General features: G+C 48.9%; 1 protein-coding gene across 3 annotated transcripts in view; it reads left to right on the top strand.

Moving 5' to 3' along the window:
• SLCO3A1 (solute carrier organic anion transporter family member 3A1) overlaps window positions 1–20152 on the top strand; it is a 325398-nt gene that overhangs the window by 242074 nt on the left and 63172 nt on the right. For all 3 annotated transcript variants that reach the window (XM_021099372.1, XM_001924347.5, XM_005666296.3), the window contains exons 3-4: window positions 6736–6834; window positions 16504–16767. In XM_021099372.1, the coding sequence (XP_020955031.1) occupies window positions 6736–6834; window positions 16504–16767 (363 nt within the window). The remainder of the gene's footprint in view (window positions 1–6735; window positions 6835–16503; window positions 16768–20152) is intronic.

Raw genomic sequence — 20152 nt, 5'->3', positions numbered from 1 at the left:
AAGAGTTGCTCCCTTCCCCTTTTGTGTCACTGTTGTGACTGGGGTTCTCCTTCACACATCGTTTCAGCAGAGGGTGAGATGACTGTCACACTGGGCCAGACTTGGAACAGAACAAAAGAAAAAGGCAGCATCTCTGCCTCATGGGTATCTGGGACTGAGCCCTGAGCATTCATTGCCATGTCTGAAAAATGACCCACAAAAAATGTCCTGTGGTCAAGTAATTAACAAGCAGCTTCACACAGCATCCTGTTCTTGGAGATTCACATGTATATTTGCAGTTATCAGATCTGAGATTGTCCTCAGATTCGCATAGCAATTGTATTCGTTTCCTGTCTTTGCTATTAATAAGTTAGCAGAAACTTAATGGCTTAAGATAATACAAATTTATGATTTTAATTGTGGAGGTCAGAAGTCCATAATGCCTGTCACTGAGCTAAAGTCAAGGTGTCAGCAGGGCTGCCTCCCTTTGGAGGATCCTTTCTGGAGGGGAGAATCCGTTTTCTTGCCTTTTCAGCTCCTAGAGGCTGCTCACATTCTGGGGGGTCTCAACCCCACCCTCCATCCTCCAAGCGAGCAGTCACTAGTCAGGGCTTTCTTGTGATGCCATTGCTCAGGTTCTGGGGTCTCATCTCCTTCTCTGAGTCATCTTCCTCCTTCTTCCACATTTAAAGGTCCTTTGTGTTTACATTGGCTCATTGGGATAATAGCATAATCTCTTTATTTTAAAGCAACTGATTAGTAACCTCAATTTCACTTGCAGCCCTCATTTCTCTTTGGTCAATTACAGTAACAGACGCAAAGTCCAGGGATTAGGGTACGGACAACTTTGGGGATTGTTTTTCTGCCTCCCACATGATGGAACTTAGCCTGCAAGTCTGCTCACCCCAGCTTGATAACACATATAATGCATTGCTGTTCGTGTTATTTACAGCGCACGGTACAGCGGGAGGTCGTTCTCTAACCCCACACCGTTTTGCACGCTCCTCTTTGACATCCTGTGGTAGGTTGATTTGTCGTGGCCTTTCTTCTTCCCGAATACAAACTCCACCACAAAAGCAGGGACTTCTGTCTCTTTTGTCCACAGACATATCCCAGCTCCTTTCACAGCACCCAGCACCTGCAAGCACCATTACATGTTTTGAATGATGGAGAATGATTGGAAGTCTCTCCAATAAGACAGTGAGTTTTTTCAGAGAAAATGCCTTGTCCAGTTTATGTCTTTCCCCAGGTCCAGAGATGGCTGGTACTAAGCCTTAAGATTATACAGCATCAGATACATGGTGTATATGATGTATATCTGGGCTGCACAGTTACACCAGAGGTCCCCAAACGTGCTTGGTTCACTGGGCCCTCAGTGTCTTATTTTCCTAAAGCCCAGAGTCTGCAAGAAATGCCCCACAGTCATGTTTAGCATGTCGTTACTTCATGCCTGTTTAGAAAAAGAACACACATGAAGTGAAAGAAAAAATATTTCTATTTTTAAGTAAGCATAATTACTTACTAATAGGTTGTGTTTCCCTGCCTGGGGACTGCACAGATTCTCAAACCTTGGAATCAAATTGGATTCCATCACCCCCATTTCCTGTTCTGCATTGATTTCCACACAGCATCTGCTTTTTATCATGGTGACCACTGAAAACTTAGTTCACAAAGGTGTGATGTGGTTGAAAGGAATGGAGCTCAATCCAGTACGAAACCATCAGCTACCTTGAGTAGGTAGTTGTACGAGGGGCCTCTAACAGATGTCAGATAGTGCTGAGTTTCCCTCAAAAACATAAAACATTTTGCTGTGCCCCTGTGAATTCACTGTGGAACCCCGAAGTGCCTCGGCACACAGTTTGGGAACTGGAGATTTATGCAGAAAGCCTGTGTTGAGACCAGGATGCCAGACCAGAATGTCATCACCCAGGTCATCTCATACCCTCTCCCTTTGTCCAGTTGTCACATCCCTAGAAAGCCAGGTTAGCATCAGAATGAGCTTGGCGGGTGGGCAGGGGGATGAACTCTGGACTCTGAAGGGCCAGTTGGTCTTGGGATCACAGCTGCTTCTCCTGAGGAACCCACTTGGGGGGTCTGGCCTGCTGCCAGCTCCAGCCTGTCTCCCCCGGTGGTGGCTTTAGGAAATGAGACTGGGGGCGGGGGGTGCAGTACACTCTGGAGAGAGGAGGCCGGGAAACATACCTGTGCTGGCCCTCATTGTAGCAGAAGGGACAGGGGCGTCATCTACATAACAAACACTTCTGTGGCACTTTCTGGGTGCCAGATGCTATTCTCAGAGCTTTACAAACATGAGGTCATTAAATCTTCTCTAGAAGCCCCATGAAATAAGCTGAATAGCATTCCCATTTTACAGATGAGAAAGCTGAGGCACGGGGAAGTTCAGTAGACTTTTCCCAAGGTTCACAGAGCTCAGAAGTGGTGGAGCGGGGACTAGAACTCAGGTGGCCGGTGCTGTCTCCTGAGCTTCCTCCAGTACAGTTTTCCCTGAGGGAATGAGAGAAACCTGGCTTCAGAACCTGGCTGTGCTGCTTTCTAACTTTTTTTTTTTTTATTTTTAAATTTTTATTATAATTGCTTGACAATGTTCTGTCAATTTCTGCAGTACAGCAAAGTGACCCAGTTATACATATATATATATATATATACACATTCTACCTTTTAAACTTTTCTGAGTTTCTGTTCCTTCCCTGTGAAATGGGTGCAGTAGACTCCCCGCGGGGATCACTGAAAGGATTACAGGAGGTAAAGCAGCGGGCTCAGGGTGGTAGTGAGCATTTCTGATCTCCGTGTCTCCTCCCCTCCCGTGTACATAAATCTTGCAGCCAGCAGGGGGAGGCACTGAGCCACTCAAGAACCTTCTCTCCTGGACCTGAGACGCTCAACACAGGGCTTCAGGATTTTAGTGCCCGACCATCTGTTTCTTGTCATTTAGGCAGAACTTTTTGAGGGGATTTTGCTAAACAAGAGCAAAATCACAGCCTGGTGGGATGAATCAAAAAGAGAGCAAGGAAGCAAATTCAAAAGTTCCTTTCTGGGAGATCACAGTCTGCCTCTTTGCTCTCTGGGGAACAGCATCCCCTAAATACCCAGGGCCATGCTCTCTGACGCTGCTTCATTTGTGCTTTTATCCTGAGACATTTCTTAAGTGCAGAGGGGCACTTCCTGATGTGGAAAGGCCCCCTCCTTCATCCCTTGGAAAATATTCGAGACCCCACTGCTGCTAGAGGTTTACTTGACATCTTTCTGATAAAGGAAAATGCTTAGAAAAATGTTCCCGAGATTTCAGCTGAGTGGGGGAATGCTGTCCACACAAAAATAGGCATCCTACCTCTTTCTTTGATTTTTGGAACGGGGGTCTCATCAGGTTTCTTTGGGAGAGAACTCTGTCCTATTGCATGGAAAGCCACAGTTCAGCATTTTGGAAAGCTGTGCCCTGTCCTGGAGGCCTGGGGTGGGAGGTGCCCTTGGCTGGATGGAGAGACCACCTTGGCACACGGCTTCTCCATGAGGCTCTGTCCATCCACGCTGCCAGAATGGGTGGCTGGCCCTTCTGGGCCCTGCTGGGCTCCTCTGGAGAGCTGAGCTTGAGGGATGCCCTTCCTTTTGTGTCATAACTTGCACAAGGGCAGGAGGTCCAGGACCTGGAGTCTCCCGCTTTCCCGTGTTGTCTGGCCTGTCCACACTCTCTACCGCCCCCATGTCGGGAAAGAGTGACAACAATCTGGACACAGGTTCCAAGGCTCATTGGATGTTTCTTTCCAGTGATACTAAAAGCTTGGTCCTTGGACCTATTCAGTGTTATAATTTTCATTGTTTCATCCATGGGGGATGGACCAGTGATTATTTCATTGATTGACATTTTTATTTCATTTGCGTGAAAGGAGGTGCATTATCGTGATGGGCAGGGGGTTGCTGCTGGGGATCAGAGTGTCTGCTGCAACGATGGGAGGAGAGTCAGAAGGGCACCGTTTGCAAGAGAATTGTGTTTATATCTCTGTGTCCCTTTCTTCTGGGCGGTTGATTTACTTGCCGAGGCATCTTTAGAGCACCAATGGGTGACCACAGCCTGCAGCCTGGACAGGAGGACACGGCTGGCTTCACCGTATTGCCCTTCACTCAGTCTTCTCCTGGGTGCTGCTCTTGCCCTAGACACCCTCCCCATGGCTCTGCTCTCCCGCATCCTTCTTAGCATCCCTTCCTGCTTCACTTACCTCCATCTGTGGAATGGGGCCAAGACCAGCTCTACTCCCCAATGATACCCCACCAAGGACAACGCTCCTAAATCTAGCACATACCTGAACGATCCCTACTTTCCAATAATACCCCCACCTTTCTTAGCTTTCTCTGTTCAGTTGTCTGAACCTAAGTTGTGACCAACCAGAGCCAGTGTTGTAACAAATGTGCTCCTTTCCAGATTCCTGTAAAGAGGACTATCTGTGAGACTGAGGGTCACCAGCTGGCTATGGGACAGGCTACCTTGAGACACTTGAGCTTCTAGATTGCTCCCCATCACAGAGCAGGATTTCACTGAGGGCAGATTCAGCCCCATTCCTGTGATAGAACCCATCCTCTTTTCATTCCTTCCTTCATCCCTTAAAAGCCGTGTTTAAATGGCTGTGTTGGGGTTCTGGGTTCTTGTCCGTGAATGGGGAAGATATGGCTTCCTTTGCCAGGTATGTAGAAACCAGTCAAGCTCCTGTCTATGGTTTCTTGTGTTCCCCGTCTCCCCAAGACAGTGAGCTCCAGGAAGGCTGGCTTTTTGACTGTTTGGTCCAGTGCTGAATCCCCATCCTAATGATCATGCTGCTTATTAGCACATAGAAGGAACTCAATAAGTATTGATTAAATGGATGACTATTTGAGTGGTTCCGTGATGACATCACTGAGAGATTTCAGGCTGAGTTATAGTCCACCCTGCGAACAGACCAGAATGACCCTCTGCTGAGCTCACATTCCCTCGGGTTGAATCTGTCTCCCACCTTGTTCTTTAAGTGTCATATGGACCTGTTAGCACCCACCCTCTGGACCCTCTGCTTGGATTGAATTGACCCAATCAGCACATACTGATTGTCCCCATGGGTGGCTAGCCTCTTGTGAAAGGGTCACTTCTTTACCCTTATTTTTATCCCTGGGGCCTTGGGAATTGTCAGTGCTTAGGAAATGTCTACCAAGTTGAAATTTATTTCATTTGATTTTCATTAAAGTATAGTTAATTTATACTTCCATTTCTGCTGTACAATCAAGTGACCCAGCTACCCATACACACCCATTTTTTTTTTTTTGCCCATTTTCCGTCAGCTTCTTACTGGAGAGACTGGATACAGTTCCCTATGCCGTACAGCAGGGCCCCATCCCCCATCCATTCCAAATGTAACCGTCTGTATCTACCAACCCCAAACTCTCCGACGGCCCCCCTCTCTCCCCTCTCCCCACCTGGGAAATGTAAGTCTGCCCTCCATGTCCATGATCTGTTTCTGTTCTGTAGACAGGTCATTTGTGCCACATTTTAGATTCCATGTATAAGTGATATCATATGGTGTTTGTCCTTCTCTTTCTGACTTACTTCACTAAGTATGAGAGTCTCCAGTTCCATCATGTTGCTGCAAATGACATTATCTTGTCCTTTTTGAAATTTAAATAGATACAGGCTGTGGAGTTTTAGTTTGGGCTTTTTCCACAGTAATCCAACAGTTTTCTGCAAAAGTCCAGGTAACATATCCACCAGATATGTACCTAAGCATGTGCCTTATACCATCTTATTGAGTCCAGCGGAAGAGCTGAGTCCTGAACAGCTGTTACGACAATAACAGATAGCCATTCCAAAAACATGGAGGGACTGCAAAATCGAAACTTTAAAAATGTCTGATTAGGAGTTCCCGTCGTGGAGCAGTGGTTAACGAATCCGACTAGGAACCATGAGGTTTCGGGTTCGATCCCTGCCCTTGCTCAGTGGGTTAACGATCCAGCGTTGCCGTGAGCTGTGGTGTAGGTTGCAGACATGGCTCGGATCCCGCGTTGCTGTGGCTCTGGCATAGGCTGGCGGCTACAGCTCCGATTCGACCCCTAGCCTGGGAAACTCCATATGCCGCGGGAGCGGCCCAAGAAATAGCAAAAAAAAAAAAAAAAAAAAAAAAAAAAAAAAAAAAAAGTCTGATTAAATGTGCTCAAAGCATACCATTATGTGAGCTTTGTTATTTGCTAAATTCAAGGCCTGTAAATATTTCAGTACATTTGCGAATAATTTGTGGCTTCAACTTTCCTCACTTCACAAGAATTCCTGAGTTTGCACAATGAGTGCTGCGAAATCTCAACACTAAATTAAATGAATTACATCAAGCCAAAAAAAAAAAAATGTGAAAGCAAAATTATAAACATCCTTTCAAAAATGTTTGTGGAGGAAAAAAATGATCTCATAGCAGACATGAATATATTTTAATAGGTTTGCCATGAAGTGGGGTGGAGTCCTCTAAAAGTGTGCTTGGAGCCCACAGTCATCTCAAAGCAACCCATCAAAAACTATAAAATTTCTGCCTAGTAGTACTTTAATAGAGTTTCCAAAAATGTGAAATACTACCTTCCCTCTCTAGGATTTTTAGACTGATTCCTCCAAAGTCATTTGTCTAATTAGACCTCCCATCTGATCAATGTAAAAATAGTTTTCTTGAGCTTTGACTCTTTTGCTCATTGAATGGCTTCTGCTTTTAATCTAATCTTGGTTTTGTCTTCTTCTTTCAGGTATCCTGTTCACGATGCTGGTGTTTGGACCCGCCTGCGGATTTATCCTGGGCTCTTTCTGTACCAAAATCTATGTGGATGCAGTCTTCATTGACACAAGTAAGGAGTTTTATCTCAGTTTCTAAGCGCCATCCATAAGCCCTTCCACCGCTTAAAGGAGCCCCTGCCTCTGGGTTCTAAGACCTTCCCAACTCAGCAGCAGGATCTGTAGCTGGTGCCTGTCTGAGACTTGAGAAAAGAGCATGAGTGTTGGTTCACAGGGCCTGGACTCAAGTGTGTGTTCTGCCCGTGTTTCCTTAGGAGCCAAATAAATAATCCATTGTCATTGATTTTGCTCCTCAAATCTGAATGTTCCTCATCTGTAAATTAAGAGCAATAAAATGTACATCTGCCTCACGGGGCTACTGTAAGATACATCAGAGAACAGATGTGGAAATGCCTGGCATGTCACATACTCATTGAACACTGGTCCCTTAACCCACACAAGGACCCTGTTTTCTAAACAAAAAGTTGAAGTACTTGTTCTAGAAATGCAAGTGTATGCATGGGGTCAAGGGGACAGGATATTTGAAAATCATTTCTGTAAGAAAGATACTGTTGTAAAGGGCTTTATAGAGAAACACACCACACCTCAAGCCCATTTCAAGCAACACTTCTTGTGTTCTTAGCAGCAGGGGCAAATGTATTTCTCAGCTTGCTCTGGGCCGCCCCTCCCCACCCCCCAACCCCGATCCCTGAGCACACTTTGATTAAATAGAGTACTGGTTGAGATGGGCTAGGCTATGTAGTGGTAATAGCCAGTGCTCAAATCTAAGTGAGTTTATGCAACCAAAGTTTATTTCTCAGCTGTACCATATCCAGTGCAGGTTGGTGGTGTTGGCAGGGTGAGGCTTGCCCTCTAGGACCCAGAAATTTCGTCTGACCCCAATCCACCTGGTTGCCAATGCAGGAAACCAGACTGTGGCACACTGAGCAACTGCTCAGAAATGACATGAATACACACATTTCAAAAGCCACAGCAAGCCGCCTGATGTATTAGCCTTCTATTGCTTTGTGCTAAATTATCCCAAGCTCAGTGACTTAAAACAATCATTGTTATCTCTCAGTTTATTTCTCTGGGTCTGGAATTCAGGAGCAGCTTAATTAGCTGGGTGATTCTGGCTCAGAATCTCTCAGGAGGCTGCAGTCAAGGTGTTGGACTGGTCTCAAATCATCTGAAAGCCCGACTGGAGGGGCTCCGCTTCCAAGCTCACTCCATGGCTGCTGGCAAGCCTTGGAAAATCAGCTTTCAGGCTGGCTCCCACCAACCGCTCTATAGGGCTAACCTCAGCCTGACTCTCCTGGAGCCCTCAACCCAAGAAAGGGTAAGATCACCTGGGACAAAGCCGTAGTCTTTTTATAACCTAGGCTAAGAAGTGACACCTCATTGCTTCTGTGGGATCCCGTATGTTAGAAACAAGCCACTTGTTTCTGTCTGCACTTGGGAGAAGGGATCATTCCACAAGGACATGGATTCCAGGGGTGGGGATCATTGAAGACCATCTTGGGACTGCCCACTCTATGGGGTCACAACTGCATGCTCGAAAGAGGACACTGTATTCCTGTGCATCTTAGCTAGTTGAAAAGCCAAGTTTCCTGTCTGTGAAAACAGTGCAGGAAGCAGGTCCAGCTTCTCTTCCCCCTCCCAATCTAGTCTCAGGATCAATAAGGACTCTCAGTCCCCTGGTTCTCAATTCATCATCTCTCGACAGTACTAAATTTACTAATTCACCCCAAAGAAATAATGTGGTTTTAAATCCGATCAAGTCACTTGGTGATTCACTCCATTAATCCCACTGATATATTTACTTGTAGCTAATGATGTTACAAATTTCCAAAAGGGAGGGGAAAAAAAATCCAATGGAGCCTTATTTATTTATTTATTCTTTTAAAGCACTGGGTCTGTTCAGGCAGTGATTGAATGCTGCCATTTTGTAGCATTGGTTGGCCCTTTGTGCCATATTCCTAGCGAGCAGGTGGCAGGGTGGCCTGGTCAGAGAAACACACCAGGGTGGGAGCCAGCTGCCATCTTGCTTCTATGGATGAAAAGGCAGCTTACACCGCTGCACCAAAGGCAGCACAAGACAGAAGGGGAGGGAAGCGGGCACATTCCCAGGGCCACAGGGAAGGCTGCCTGGGGTGAGAAGGCGGATGTCCAGGCAGTATCCTGCCCCCAGCATGCCAGCCATGCCCCCCTTTAATCAGGGCTTGTGAAATGCCAGAATTCCAGAGCCAGCAAGCACCTCAGACATCATTCACTTTCAGCTCTTGCATTCTATAGACCAGGAAGCTGATGCCTAGTGAGAGAAAAGGCTGTGCCTAATCTAAGGGATGTATCCGAGCCAGCATGTGGGTATTTCCACTTCCAGATGCCCCCTCGCCAAGATTCCTCTTGGGGATGAAATTGCATCTTTTCTCAGTGCCTGGGATGACCAAGAAGTAGACAGGTGGCTAGAGGGTATCCCCTGGGTGCACCCTCCCTTTGCTTGGGCTGTTCCCTCAGGCTGGACCGCTGTCCCCACCCTTTCTGCTCCATCTCTGTCCTCGCCCTTCAGGGCCCAGTGGGAGGTGGTGTCACCAGTGGTCCTGGGCTCACTGGCAATTTGACACCTCCCCACCTAAGACAGAGGGACTGTTTCCATTCCCTCCCGGCATCCTGCTGCCAGCAGCCTTCTTTTCTACAGAGTTAATAGTGGACTTCAGATCTGATGTTGCAGCACGAGTCTCCCTCTTTGTTTGCAGCCTTTCTGAAGGCCCCGGGAGGGCTGGTGCTGCTCTTTACCAGCAGAGGGCAGAAGAATATTATTTATTCTATTCCGAGAGCCAGCCACAGAATTCTGTAGTTCCCGGCAGTTTTTATTGTTTCTAATCCAGCGGTGGAAACTTGTCATTCTGTCTCTGGGTGGACTGGGGCTGTATTTCAAGGAATGGGATGGCCCTTTCCTGTCTTTTCCTCACCCACTGAGACTGAGCCGGTCTATAGGGCCATCGAGCTGAGGAGAGCGTGCCCTTAAGCCTGCATATACAGGAGCCATGCATGCAGCCATATGTTTCTGAAATTCCAGCTGAGACCTAGGCAAGGGACCTGGGAATCAGCAGCCTGGGAACTGTGCGAGGTGGGCAAGGCAGGTCCCTGGAAGGCCCCTGTTAGAGGGCAGATGGCGGACAGAATGTGCTTCCTGCCTGGTAGCCTGACAGCTGCGGAGGAAGCAGGGTTGAAAGGGAGAGATCAGTGAGACCCTGGTTGGAATGTGTGTGCAGATGAAGCTGGGGGTGCCGGGGAGGTGGTGGGTTGTGAAAACAGGCCAGCTGTGGGCCAGAGAGACCCCATGGGCAGCTCCCTGGGAGGGCTCCATGGGCAATGCTTAGACACGAGGATTCTACCGCCACTGCTTTTCATCTGTGTTTGATCCCTCTGTGGCTCCCTTTCCCCGCTTCTTGAAGAGGATAGACACCGCCTCTGACAGCCTGGGCAAGGAATCTTTTTAGAATATCTTTGTAAGACTGAGACCAGTCAAGGACAGGACATAGAAAGAAGGGCTTGGTAGGTCCCGTTGTGGCTCAGCAGATTAAGAACCTGACCTAGTGTCCATGACGATGTGGGTTCGATCCCTGGCCTCACTCAGGGGGTTAAGGTTCCGGCATTGTCACGAGCTGTGGTGGAGGTTGTAGATGCTGCTTGGATCCTGCATTGCTGTGCCTGTGGTGTAGGCCCACAGCTGCAGCTCCTGTTCTACCCCTAGCCTGGGAACTCCCATATGTTGCAGACTCTTTTAAAAAAAAAAGACGTGTTTGGTAGCAGAGTAGGCCCCTAAGTGTTGGACTGATCAACCCTCCTTCACAGTGTGGGTTTAACAGCTTGATGACAATGGCAGACATGAATCACCTGCTTCTTAAAGCTGTACGTGCCTGAACTGCCTCAATGGAACCTCAGAGCATCCCGTTGGAGGGCAGGCCCTGCTGTGATCCCCTTTAACAGTGGAGGTGTTCTCCTATGGTGATTTTGTGTTCTGGGGTCAAATAGACCTCCTTTTGGATCTCAGCTGCACCCCTTTTGAGCTGTGTGATCCTGGGGACATTTGTCCTCATGGGTCTGTGTGTGTTTAGCAGGAGTTAATCCTGCAAAGCACTTAGCAGAGTGCCTAGGGGGTAGGAAGCATACAGTAAAATTAGGGGTAATTAGGAACCGAGAGGTAAACTCACTTCCACAGCTACTTGGATTCAAAGCCCAGGCCTGTCTGACCCCACACTGGGCACCTGGCTGCCCCGAATCCTGTCTAGGAGTTTAGCCAGAAGGCTTCCCACTTCCATGAACAAAGGAACGTCTCATGCTGAGATGACCTGCCTTGGCCAGCAACTCCATACAGCCTAAGGTACACCAGCCCGCCAGCCCACCCTGCTCCAGCTACATAGCTTCTGCAGCTGCAAAAGATATGTCCAGTTGTTAACTTCACCAAAAAAGATCAAAAAGCAGAGAATCTTGAACTCTCTGCCACTCTAGGGCTGGCTGCTGCCACCAGATTCCTTCATGTTGAACTAATGAGCCCCACGGCTGGGATTCTGAATGCTCCACGCTGCCCTCCACCCCGAGTCCCTTGCTGTCTCGAGTTTCTAATTAGGTCTGTAACTTAATGATACTCTTGGAATTCTCGAGTCCCACAGCAAAAGTTTTGCAAAATAGGTTAGACAAATAGGTATATGGACTGTGTGAAAGGGGGGGGACTGCTCAGAAAGCCAGTGTATGGCCTGGGATGAAGTAAATGTTCCCAAGCTGCTTCGATCTGCCCTTCTCACAGTCTTGGGTATCCTCATGGGTGGGTTGGTTGGTTAGCTTTAAACCGGTTTAACCCTGTTCCCAGGGATTTGTTGTTGTTGTTTGAACCTACAGTGGTAGCAGTCCCTGGAAATAGGGAGAAATCGCAACAAAGCCCATGTGTTTATGTGACCTTCAACAAAGGGGACAAACAGCTGCCAAAAGCTTGCTCAGCTCACCCAGCGAAACCACAAGGCACTCCAGACGTCAGATCCCAAGGGTGAAAGAGTCAGATCAATGGATTTTATAAAGCAGAAATCCTAACAAGCCCGCTGATGCCTATGCAAAGTCAGGCCCACCCGGTGCCTGCCTTGTGGTGGCCCACTGTGTAACCCTCCCTGTTCCCTCTGCTTTCTTCTCAGCACCTTTTCCTGGGGCCTGGAATGACCTGGGGCGGGGGGGGGGGGGGTAGGCAAGTCACTGGAGGGAGCTTAGCCAGTCCATTCAGAGTCCCCTGAGAATGTTGTGCCTTTGCTCAGCTGTTCCCATGGCCCAGGATACTGTCCTCACCCCGTCCTTTTCAGCATCTTTCTTTATCCGTGGTTCTACCTTCATTGGCAGTTTGATACATTCTACGTAAATGAGGCAGACAGGTGCTCTTTAGTTGTGTTCTGGGCAGCTTCCTGATAGCAGCCTTTGCCAAAAGGCTGAAACTGCAGTCGTTGTTTTAAGACACTAACAGGACCCAGATAGAGACGTTTCCAGGCCTTGCCTCCTACCTGACCCTGAAAGAATACCTTTGCTATGCTAAGCCTGCCCAGGACCACTTTTCTTAAAGGGTATGAGTTTTTGTGTCCTGAGCCTTTTGTACTAGTCAGGGCAGGCCAAGTTATGCTGCCATAATGAATACCCCCAAAATGTCAGCACTTGGAGCACTTAAAGTTTTTTTCCTGATCATGTTATATACCAGATATGGGTCAGCAGGAACATTTTGTTCACTGTAGCTTCTTGGGTATCATCTTAGGGAGAATTTCACATGCTTTGGGACCAGGCAGGAAAAAAAAGCGTTGGGGGGGGGGCGTCACACACCAGCTCATCCATGCCTCCACACAGAAGTGACGTGTGTCCCCTCTCTCTCATTTCATTGGCAAAGCTGTGTGGCTCATGGCCACACCTAACTCCACAGTAAGGGAGGTAAAGGCTTCCTTGTTTTCAGAGAGGGAGACCCGTGCATCCAGCACACATGCTTTGCCAGTCCACGTAGAGAACTTACCCTCAACATCCATGATACTAGAACAGTATCTGCTGGGCAATGACAGTTGCCAGGAAAGTGGGAAGAGATATCCACCTTCACTGCCAAAATGCCTCCTCAAAGTACCATTCATTGTGGAAATGAGTAGAGAAAAGTGCCTCCGAGAAAAACGTTTCTCAGGCCTGGGTCAAGCATCCACGGTCTTCCCAAAATTGAAAAGAAGCTCCGCTCAGGAGGCCCATGCTGTCCTGAGGGCAGCAGGCTCCAAGCTGAGGGATTTCTTCTCAGAGTGTGATTTCTCTCCCTGCCATTGTCCTCTGGATGATTGAAATGGAGGGGAAAAATCAATACTTCCCCAAATAGTCAACTGTGATTTTCCTGGCTTTGCAAAACCCTGCCCTCCACATGCCTCCCTGCAGCCCTGTCTCCCTCTCCTTCTCAAGAGGCAGGCGTGGAGTTCCCGTCATGGCTCAGCAGTAATGAAACTGACGAGGAGCCATGAAGAGGTGGGTTTGATCCCTGGCCTCTCTCGGTGGGTTAAGGATCCGGCATCACTGTGAGCTGTGGTATAGGTCGCAGACGTGGCTCGGATCTGGCATTGCTATGCCTGGGCTGGTGGCTGCAGTTCTGATTTGACCCCTAGCCTGGGACCCTCCATATGCTGTAAGTGCAGGCTTAAAAAAAAAAAAAAAAAAAAAAAAAAAAAAAAAAAAAAAAAAGAAAGAAAAAAGAAAAGAAAAACCAAGAGGCAGGCGTGCTCTGATGCTCAGGTACCCTTCCTGGTCTTAGGAATCACACGCTTTCCACCTACAGGCACAGGCACAGGGAGAAGGTGCCACGTTCATGTAAACATCCGCTTCCTTCAGCGCAGCCCTCTCCCGGGGATGTTTTCTCACACGTAGAGCAGTCACTAACTTCCTTTCTACAATATGGCTTTCCATGCGCTACTAATTTGGTTCTCCCCAACAACTGCCAGGATTCCTCTCTCCCTACTGGCTCACATCTGCTAGCTTTCCATCCCCCCCTTCATGGTGCCGGTAGACATAGGGGGAAATACATAGCTCCCTCTTCCCGTCTTGTTTTCATTCATTGCTTGGCAGCAGGTGAAGAAAAACAGTTAAGTGACGGGTGCAAACAGTGTTGCTACCCGAGGCAGTGTGACTTCCTTTTCTCTTGTTTGCATAAAAAGGTTTTCAAGATCACCCAGAGTTCTCCCACACCATACTGCTTTTTAAAAGTCTGTATCTTAAAGGAATTCCCATCATGGCTCAGCAGGTTAAGAACCCAGAGCTCTCTCTGAGGATGCAGGTTCAATCCCTGGCCCTACTCAGCGGGTTAAGGATTTGGCATTGCAGCAAGCTGTGGCGTAGGTTGTAGATGTAGCTTGGATCCTGCGTTTCTGTGGCTGTGGAATAGGCCAGCAGTGGCAGGTCCAATTTAATCCCTAGCCTGGGAACTTCCATATGCCGCATGTGCAGCCTTTAAAAAAGAAAAAACATCTGTATCTTAAAATTTGCATTTATATAAACATATCCCTGAAAGTAAAAAACAAAACAAAACAAAAAAAAACAAGAGCTCCTGCAGACAAAGAGCCTACTGTGTGTGAGGAGATGTTTGCTCATTACCTCTCATCCTGGTAACCACTCTCCATGGATATCATCTTTATTTCGCAAATGATGAAACTAAAGGTGGGAGAGGGTAAGTAACTCCCCCAGCATCACATGCTAATAAGTAACAATGCAGGGATTCAACCCCATGCCTACCTGAGAGTTTGTACACTCTCCTCTCCACTGTGCAGCAGTGCAAAAGCATCTAGTCCATTCTGGTGCCCTGGTTATTGCTGCTGGGTTGATGTCAAGGTCTCTAGGACAGAGACCACTGATGTCCCAAAGGCCAACTTGACACCTACCAGAAGAGCTGGTGGTCGTAGCCCATTGCGCAAAGCATGGGAATTAGTGGTCCACTAAGGGCCCTCCAGGAGCCCAGGGATCTTAAAACAAAGACCTAACAGTCAAAAGGAGAAGAGCGTGGCCCTTGGCGCCTGGGTGCTTGTGTTCCCAGGTTCATCTCTGTAGATGTGAGCAAAGCACCTAACCCCTCTAAGCCTCGATTTCTCCATCTACACGAAGTAGGACGCTAAGGGTCTCCCTTGTAGGGTTGTGGGCGGGCTGGTTGGAACAGCTAAGAATGCACTCTGCATAGTGCTGTGCAGAGTCAGCCCTCAATAAAGGACATGCATTCCCACTGTGGCTCAGTGGGTTAAGAACCTGGCATAGTGTCTGTGAGGGTGCAGGTTTGATCCCTGGCCTTGCTCAGAGAGTTAAGGATCTGGTGTTGCTGAAAGTTGTGGTGAGGGTTGCCAAGGCGGCTCAGATCCAGTGTGGCTGTGGCTGTGGTGCAGGCCGCAGCTGCAGCTCTGATTCAGCCCCTAGTCTGGGAACTTCCTTATGCTGCAGGTGCAGCCATGGGGAAAAAAAAAAAAAAAGATGGCTGCTATTTTCATTACTGTTAACTAAAGAATCTTTAGAGATGCTTTAGAAATAGGGACACGCTCATCTGGTGACTGTGGTCATCTCTCTTCCCAAGCCCGTCCATCCATCTGGTCCAGACCTGCAGCCCAGTTAGCTCTTAGCTCATATGCTGTGGTCCAGGTCTTTAAGAATTTCTTTCCAGGCTCCAAGGGTATGAGATTATCATTAAAGGAACATCTACAAGCAGCTCATCTGAGAGAGATGCTCTGAAAGGCAGTCGTAGAAAGAAGGGAAAACACCAACCAAGGGGTGAGATCTGGTTGTCGTCTTCTTGACTTCAGTTGGCAAGTCAAAGAAGTAACAGCACGAGCCAGCCGGACCGCATGCTTGCTGCCTTTGAGCATAGACATTGGCTGCAGAGCTTTCTCCTAGAGGCCTAGCCCCACACCACAGGCCACCACCAAGGCTGGAATCAGCCCGTCTCCTCACAGCTTGGAAACAGGACCCTTGCCATAAATATTAAGCCAACATCCATGAATTGCTTAAGCACATACTACGCACTGTTTTGAGCACTTTCTGCTTGGCGTGGCTCATTTGATCACCCCAGCTTGGTAAGGGTGAGTACATCATAAGCATCTGTATTATCCAGACCAGTCAGCTGAGCCACTGACTGAGCCACAAAAAGTTTACATCACTGGCCTGAGGTCGCATGGTGAGAAGTAGGCAGGATTTCGATCCAGGTATCCTGGCTCTTGTTTTCCAATCAGTGCCGCCTCATGTGATCTGTGAACAGATTTAAGATGGAGTGGGGTGTGGATCCCAGGTTAGCTGCTCTGTAGGGGGTGCAAGTGGTATACAGAGTAAAAATAAACTCTTCAACAATATATACATATATATATATATATATTTGCTTCCCTGTGTTTTTGTTAGCAGACCTTGGCAACTCTGCCAAGCCAGTCGATTCCAGCCTAAATTCAGGGGGCGTCTGGCTTCTCACTGTTTTTGTTTAGACTGATGCAGGCACAGGGTTGGCAGGGAAAATAAGGAGAAAAAGCGATCAGCCTTCAGCTTGGGGAGAAACAGAAGCGTGGGTGTGAAGCCATAGGCTGCTTTGCCTGCCGTCCGGTCTTCCCCATCCCAGGCCATCTCCAGAGCCCTCAGCCCATCTGGACAACTGGTTCCAGACCTCTGCCAAATGCCGGGCCCCGCCAGGTCCCCTCCCATCCCGCTGACTGTGCTCTTTCCGATTGCAGGTAACCTGGACATCACCCCGGACGACCCCCGCTGGATTGGAGCCTGGTGGGGTGGCTTTCTGCTCTGCGGTGCCTTACTCTTCTTCTCTTCCCTCTTGATGTTCGGGTTTCCACAGTCTCTGCCCCCGCACTCAGACCCTGCCCTGGAGAGCGAGCAGGCCATGCTCCCCGAAAGAGAATACGAGAGACCCAAGCCCAGCAACGGGGTCCTGAGGCACCCCTTGGAGCCGGACACCAGCGCCTCCTGCTTCCAGCAGCTGAGAGGTAAGGGTGCCCAGTCCGTGGGTGGCACTCAGGGCCGGACACTGGGGGACTTGAGGTTGAATCACCTTGGTTTTGAGTGAGTCCTGTGCTTTACTTACCCCTGAGAAATGAATGCACTTAATAAAGCAAAAGCAGGAGTTCCTGCTCTGGCACAATGGGTTAAGAACCTGACTGCAGTGGCTCAGATTGCTGTGGAGGCATAAGTTTGAGCCCTAGCCCAGCACAGTGGGTTAAAGGATCTGGTGTTGCCACAGCTGTGGCTTAGGTCACAGCTGCAGCTCAGATTCAATCCCTGGCCAGGGAACTTCCATGTTGTTCCATTAACAACAACAATGACAACAAAAGAGAGCTTCCATTGTGGCTCAGTGGGTTCAAAACCCAATGTAGTGTCCATGAAGATGCAGGTTCCATCCCTGGCCTCTCTCGATGGGTTGAGGATTCAGTGTTCCCACGAGCTGCGGCGTAGATCACAAGTGAAGCTCAGATCTAGCCTCGCTGTGGCTATGGCATAGGCCGGCAGCTGCAGCTACAATTCAACTCCTAGCCTGGGAACTTCCATATACCGCAGGTGTGACCCTAAAAAGGAAAAAAACGGGGAGGGCAAAAGCAAAGTCACTATCATTTAGTGAAAGGGCAGCAGACAAACCTCCGCAGCTGAGACCCCAGTGGCTAACATAGCACCTGCTGTATAATAAATATAAATGTCTGTAGAAAGAAGAAAGTGAGCCTGGAAAGGAGGGAGCTGGACACTTCACAGCACCCTCTTGAGCTCTTTCAGGCTACTTACAAGAGCATTGAAGCAAGAAAGGACTTTGAAGTCGGTTCCCTTTGCCTGATGCAGGCATTCTTGAAAAGTCACATTCGAAGTGCATTTCCTTAGCTTCACTCTGTCCTCCCCTCCCCTCCATTAGAGATGAGAGCCGTGTTCCCTGGAAAGAAATATTAACTCAGGCTTGATAACAGAGCCACACTTTAGAATGCTGCAAAGCGCTCATCATCATTTCTAGAAGAAAAAAGTGCATCTTTTCTGACAACACAGCAAGGCCCAAACAGTGATGCAGAATGCAAATGAGGGGTCCCCCCAGCCCCCATGGCTTCCATGTTTGGCACAGTCTCTTAGAGGCGGGGACGGTGACAGGGCAGCCTTGAGGCAGCTCAGCGTTTGTCCTGGCCCTTTCCCCGCCGAGAGGTATGTGCAATGCTCCCTGACTCATAGGACCCTTTCCTGCCGGGTGTCCTGAAGAACCTGCTGGATTTGGAAGTGGGCAGGGGCAAGGCTGGGGTTACTTCTCAGCAAGGCTGGGGTGTCTGGGAAAGAGGTGGACGGTCACCTCTTGGCAGGATCCGGGCACACAGCCAGGCCTGCCTTCAGCCGCCGCCCCCATGGTCTTGCAGTGCTCCATTTAGAGATTTGATGAATGTCTTTTTACTGAGCTTCTGTCTGATGAGGTGCACTTTCTATGGAGATGCTTGAGAACCCCAGGCGACCTTGGGCTCCGACCCCCATTCGGCCCTTCTCTGGCTCTGCGATCATTAACTTCTCCGTGCTAAAGCCCCGCAAGTGTCAAGTTGTAACACCGTTCCTCAGTGACAATGTGGTCATGAGAATTCAGACACTGCCTGTGGAAGACTGTCTGTTAAAACCACTAATACCGTGAGCCAGGGAGGAATTCAGAGAACTTGTGATGTTTCCCAGAAGCGACTAAGTTAAGAGCCTAATGTCATGTTTGACTCCATGTTCTGCGCTGGCTTCTACCAGAGTCAGGCTGTGAAATTGTCTATAGCGGATCTTAACATTCATCTCTAGGTCCCAGAATGCAGTGTTAGATGAGAAGGCCACCTGCTCTGTGTCCTCTGAGGTGGCCTTGGTTGGGACCCTCAGGCGTATGCGCTTAATAAAAGAGGTTCCCCAAACCAGCCCCCTTCAGGAGCCCCCAGGTGGCTGGAGAGAAGTGCTTTGCTGCTCCTTTGCCACACACAGTGTCCCAGATGCCAAATGCACAGGAGGAGATGGGGCTGGCGGGAGAGTGGGCCTTGCAGGGGACACCATGACCTGCATGTTGGCAACTTTTTCAGGTACTTCCTCATTCCAAGATGATGGCCCCACCTTCCTAAGGCTCTGCTGGGAAGAGCTTCCCCTGGAGTTGCTCGTCTTTCATCTCTGGGGATGCACAGAGAAAAAAGATATAATCATGACATCAAACAGCTCACCATCCAGCATAGGGAGAGGCCAGCGAGCCACCAAAGGCAGCCTCATCTGGCAAGAACTGCAGTCCCAGGCAGCCCCGGAAGTTAGGGAAATACAGCCAACAGGCAGGGAAGGCCCCCCTTTTGGGTCCGAGGCAGAGCTGAGCTGCGTCCTGAGGGACACCACGGCCTCAGAATTCTCAGGCTCCAATGGAGTCACTTGTTAACCCATTTGTTAACTCAGCCAGCATTCACTGAGACCCTGAAAGGGACACGGCGGTGACCCAGGCAGCTTATATTCTGGAGCTTGTAATGTAGCCGGGGAGGCACACAGCGGACAAAGTCAATGACCAGGTCAGCAGTGGACGGCCTACGGCTGAGACGACAAGTGCACCGTTGAGTCGATGGCCTGAGATGCGCTGCTAGACCATCGCAATAGCAAATTGTGGCCTGTGTGTCTGTGGCCTCCACTCAGATAATTAATGATTTTTAATTTAGAATTAGCAGTTCCCAGAGGCATCAGGTCCATTAATGGCCCTAAAGGATGTTCCAGCAGGAAAGGAAGGCAGTGAGTGTGTCTGGAAGAATCCCCAGGAGCCAGGGCACAGTGGAGCGAGCTATTATGCTAACAAACCAGTTTTACACAGGCCAGCACAAGGAGTAGGGGCCACGGTGGTTCGCAGTCTTTATTTTTTCTCTGTGTGAGACAAAATGTTTTTGCCACGTGGGCATTTCCACCAAAAGTACCCTGCGGTGCTGCTGGGTGCTCCCAGATGCTTCCTTCGATTTGTAGCCTTGAAAGCCCTGCCGGTCTGCAGGCAGCATGCACCACATTTACGGCTGCAGATAAGTGGAGCATCTTTGCACATATCGGAGGAATTAACATTGCTTTACAGATATGTATGTTGCAGTTTCTCATCCATTTCATTTGAGCTTGCAAATGGGTTTCTTCTCTGGTCATCAATCAGTGTCCCCTGCCAAGCTCTTCAGGCAGCAAGGGTCTCTGGGAAGAGCTGGTGTTGGCCTGGGAGCAGCCACTCCACCCTGCTTCCCCACTGGGATGGAAACACCCAGCCTCTTTTGCTCCTGGGAGAGCCGTGAAACTACTCACCTGGGTTCAAATCCAGCTCAGCCACTTCCTCATCATGCTGTCTTGCCCGTGCCTTTCAACTCCCCTTGGCTTTAACATATGGTGTCT

This window comes from Sus scrofa, chromosome 7, assembly GCF_000003025.6.
Source record: "Sus scrofa isolate TJ Tabasco breed Duroc chromosome 7, Sscrofa11.1, whole genome shotgun sequence".
NCBI lineage: Eukaryota > Metazoa > Chordata > Mammalia > Artiodactyla > Suidae > Sus > Sus scrofa.
Note: the sequence above shows the minus strand (reverse complement) of the source record. Positions and strands in the feature narration are given on the sequence as shown.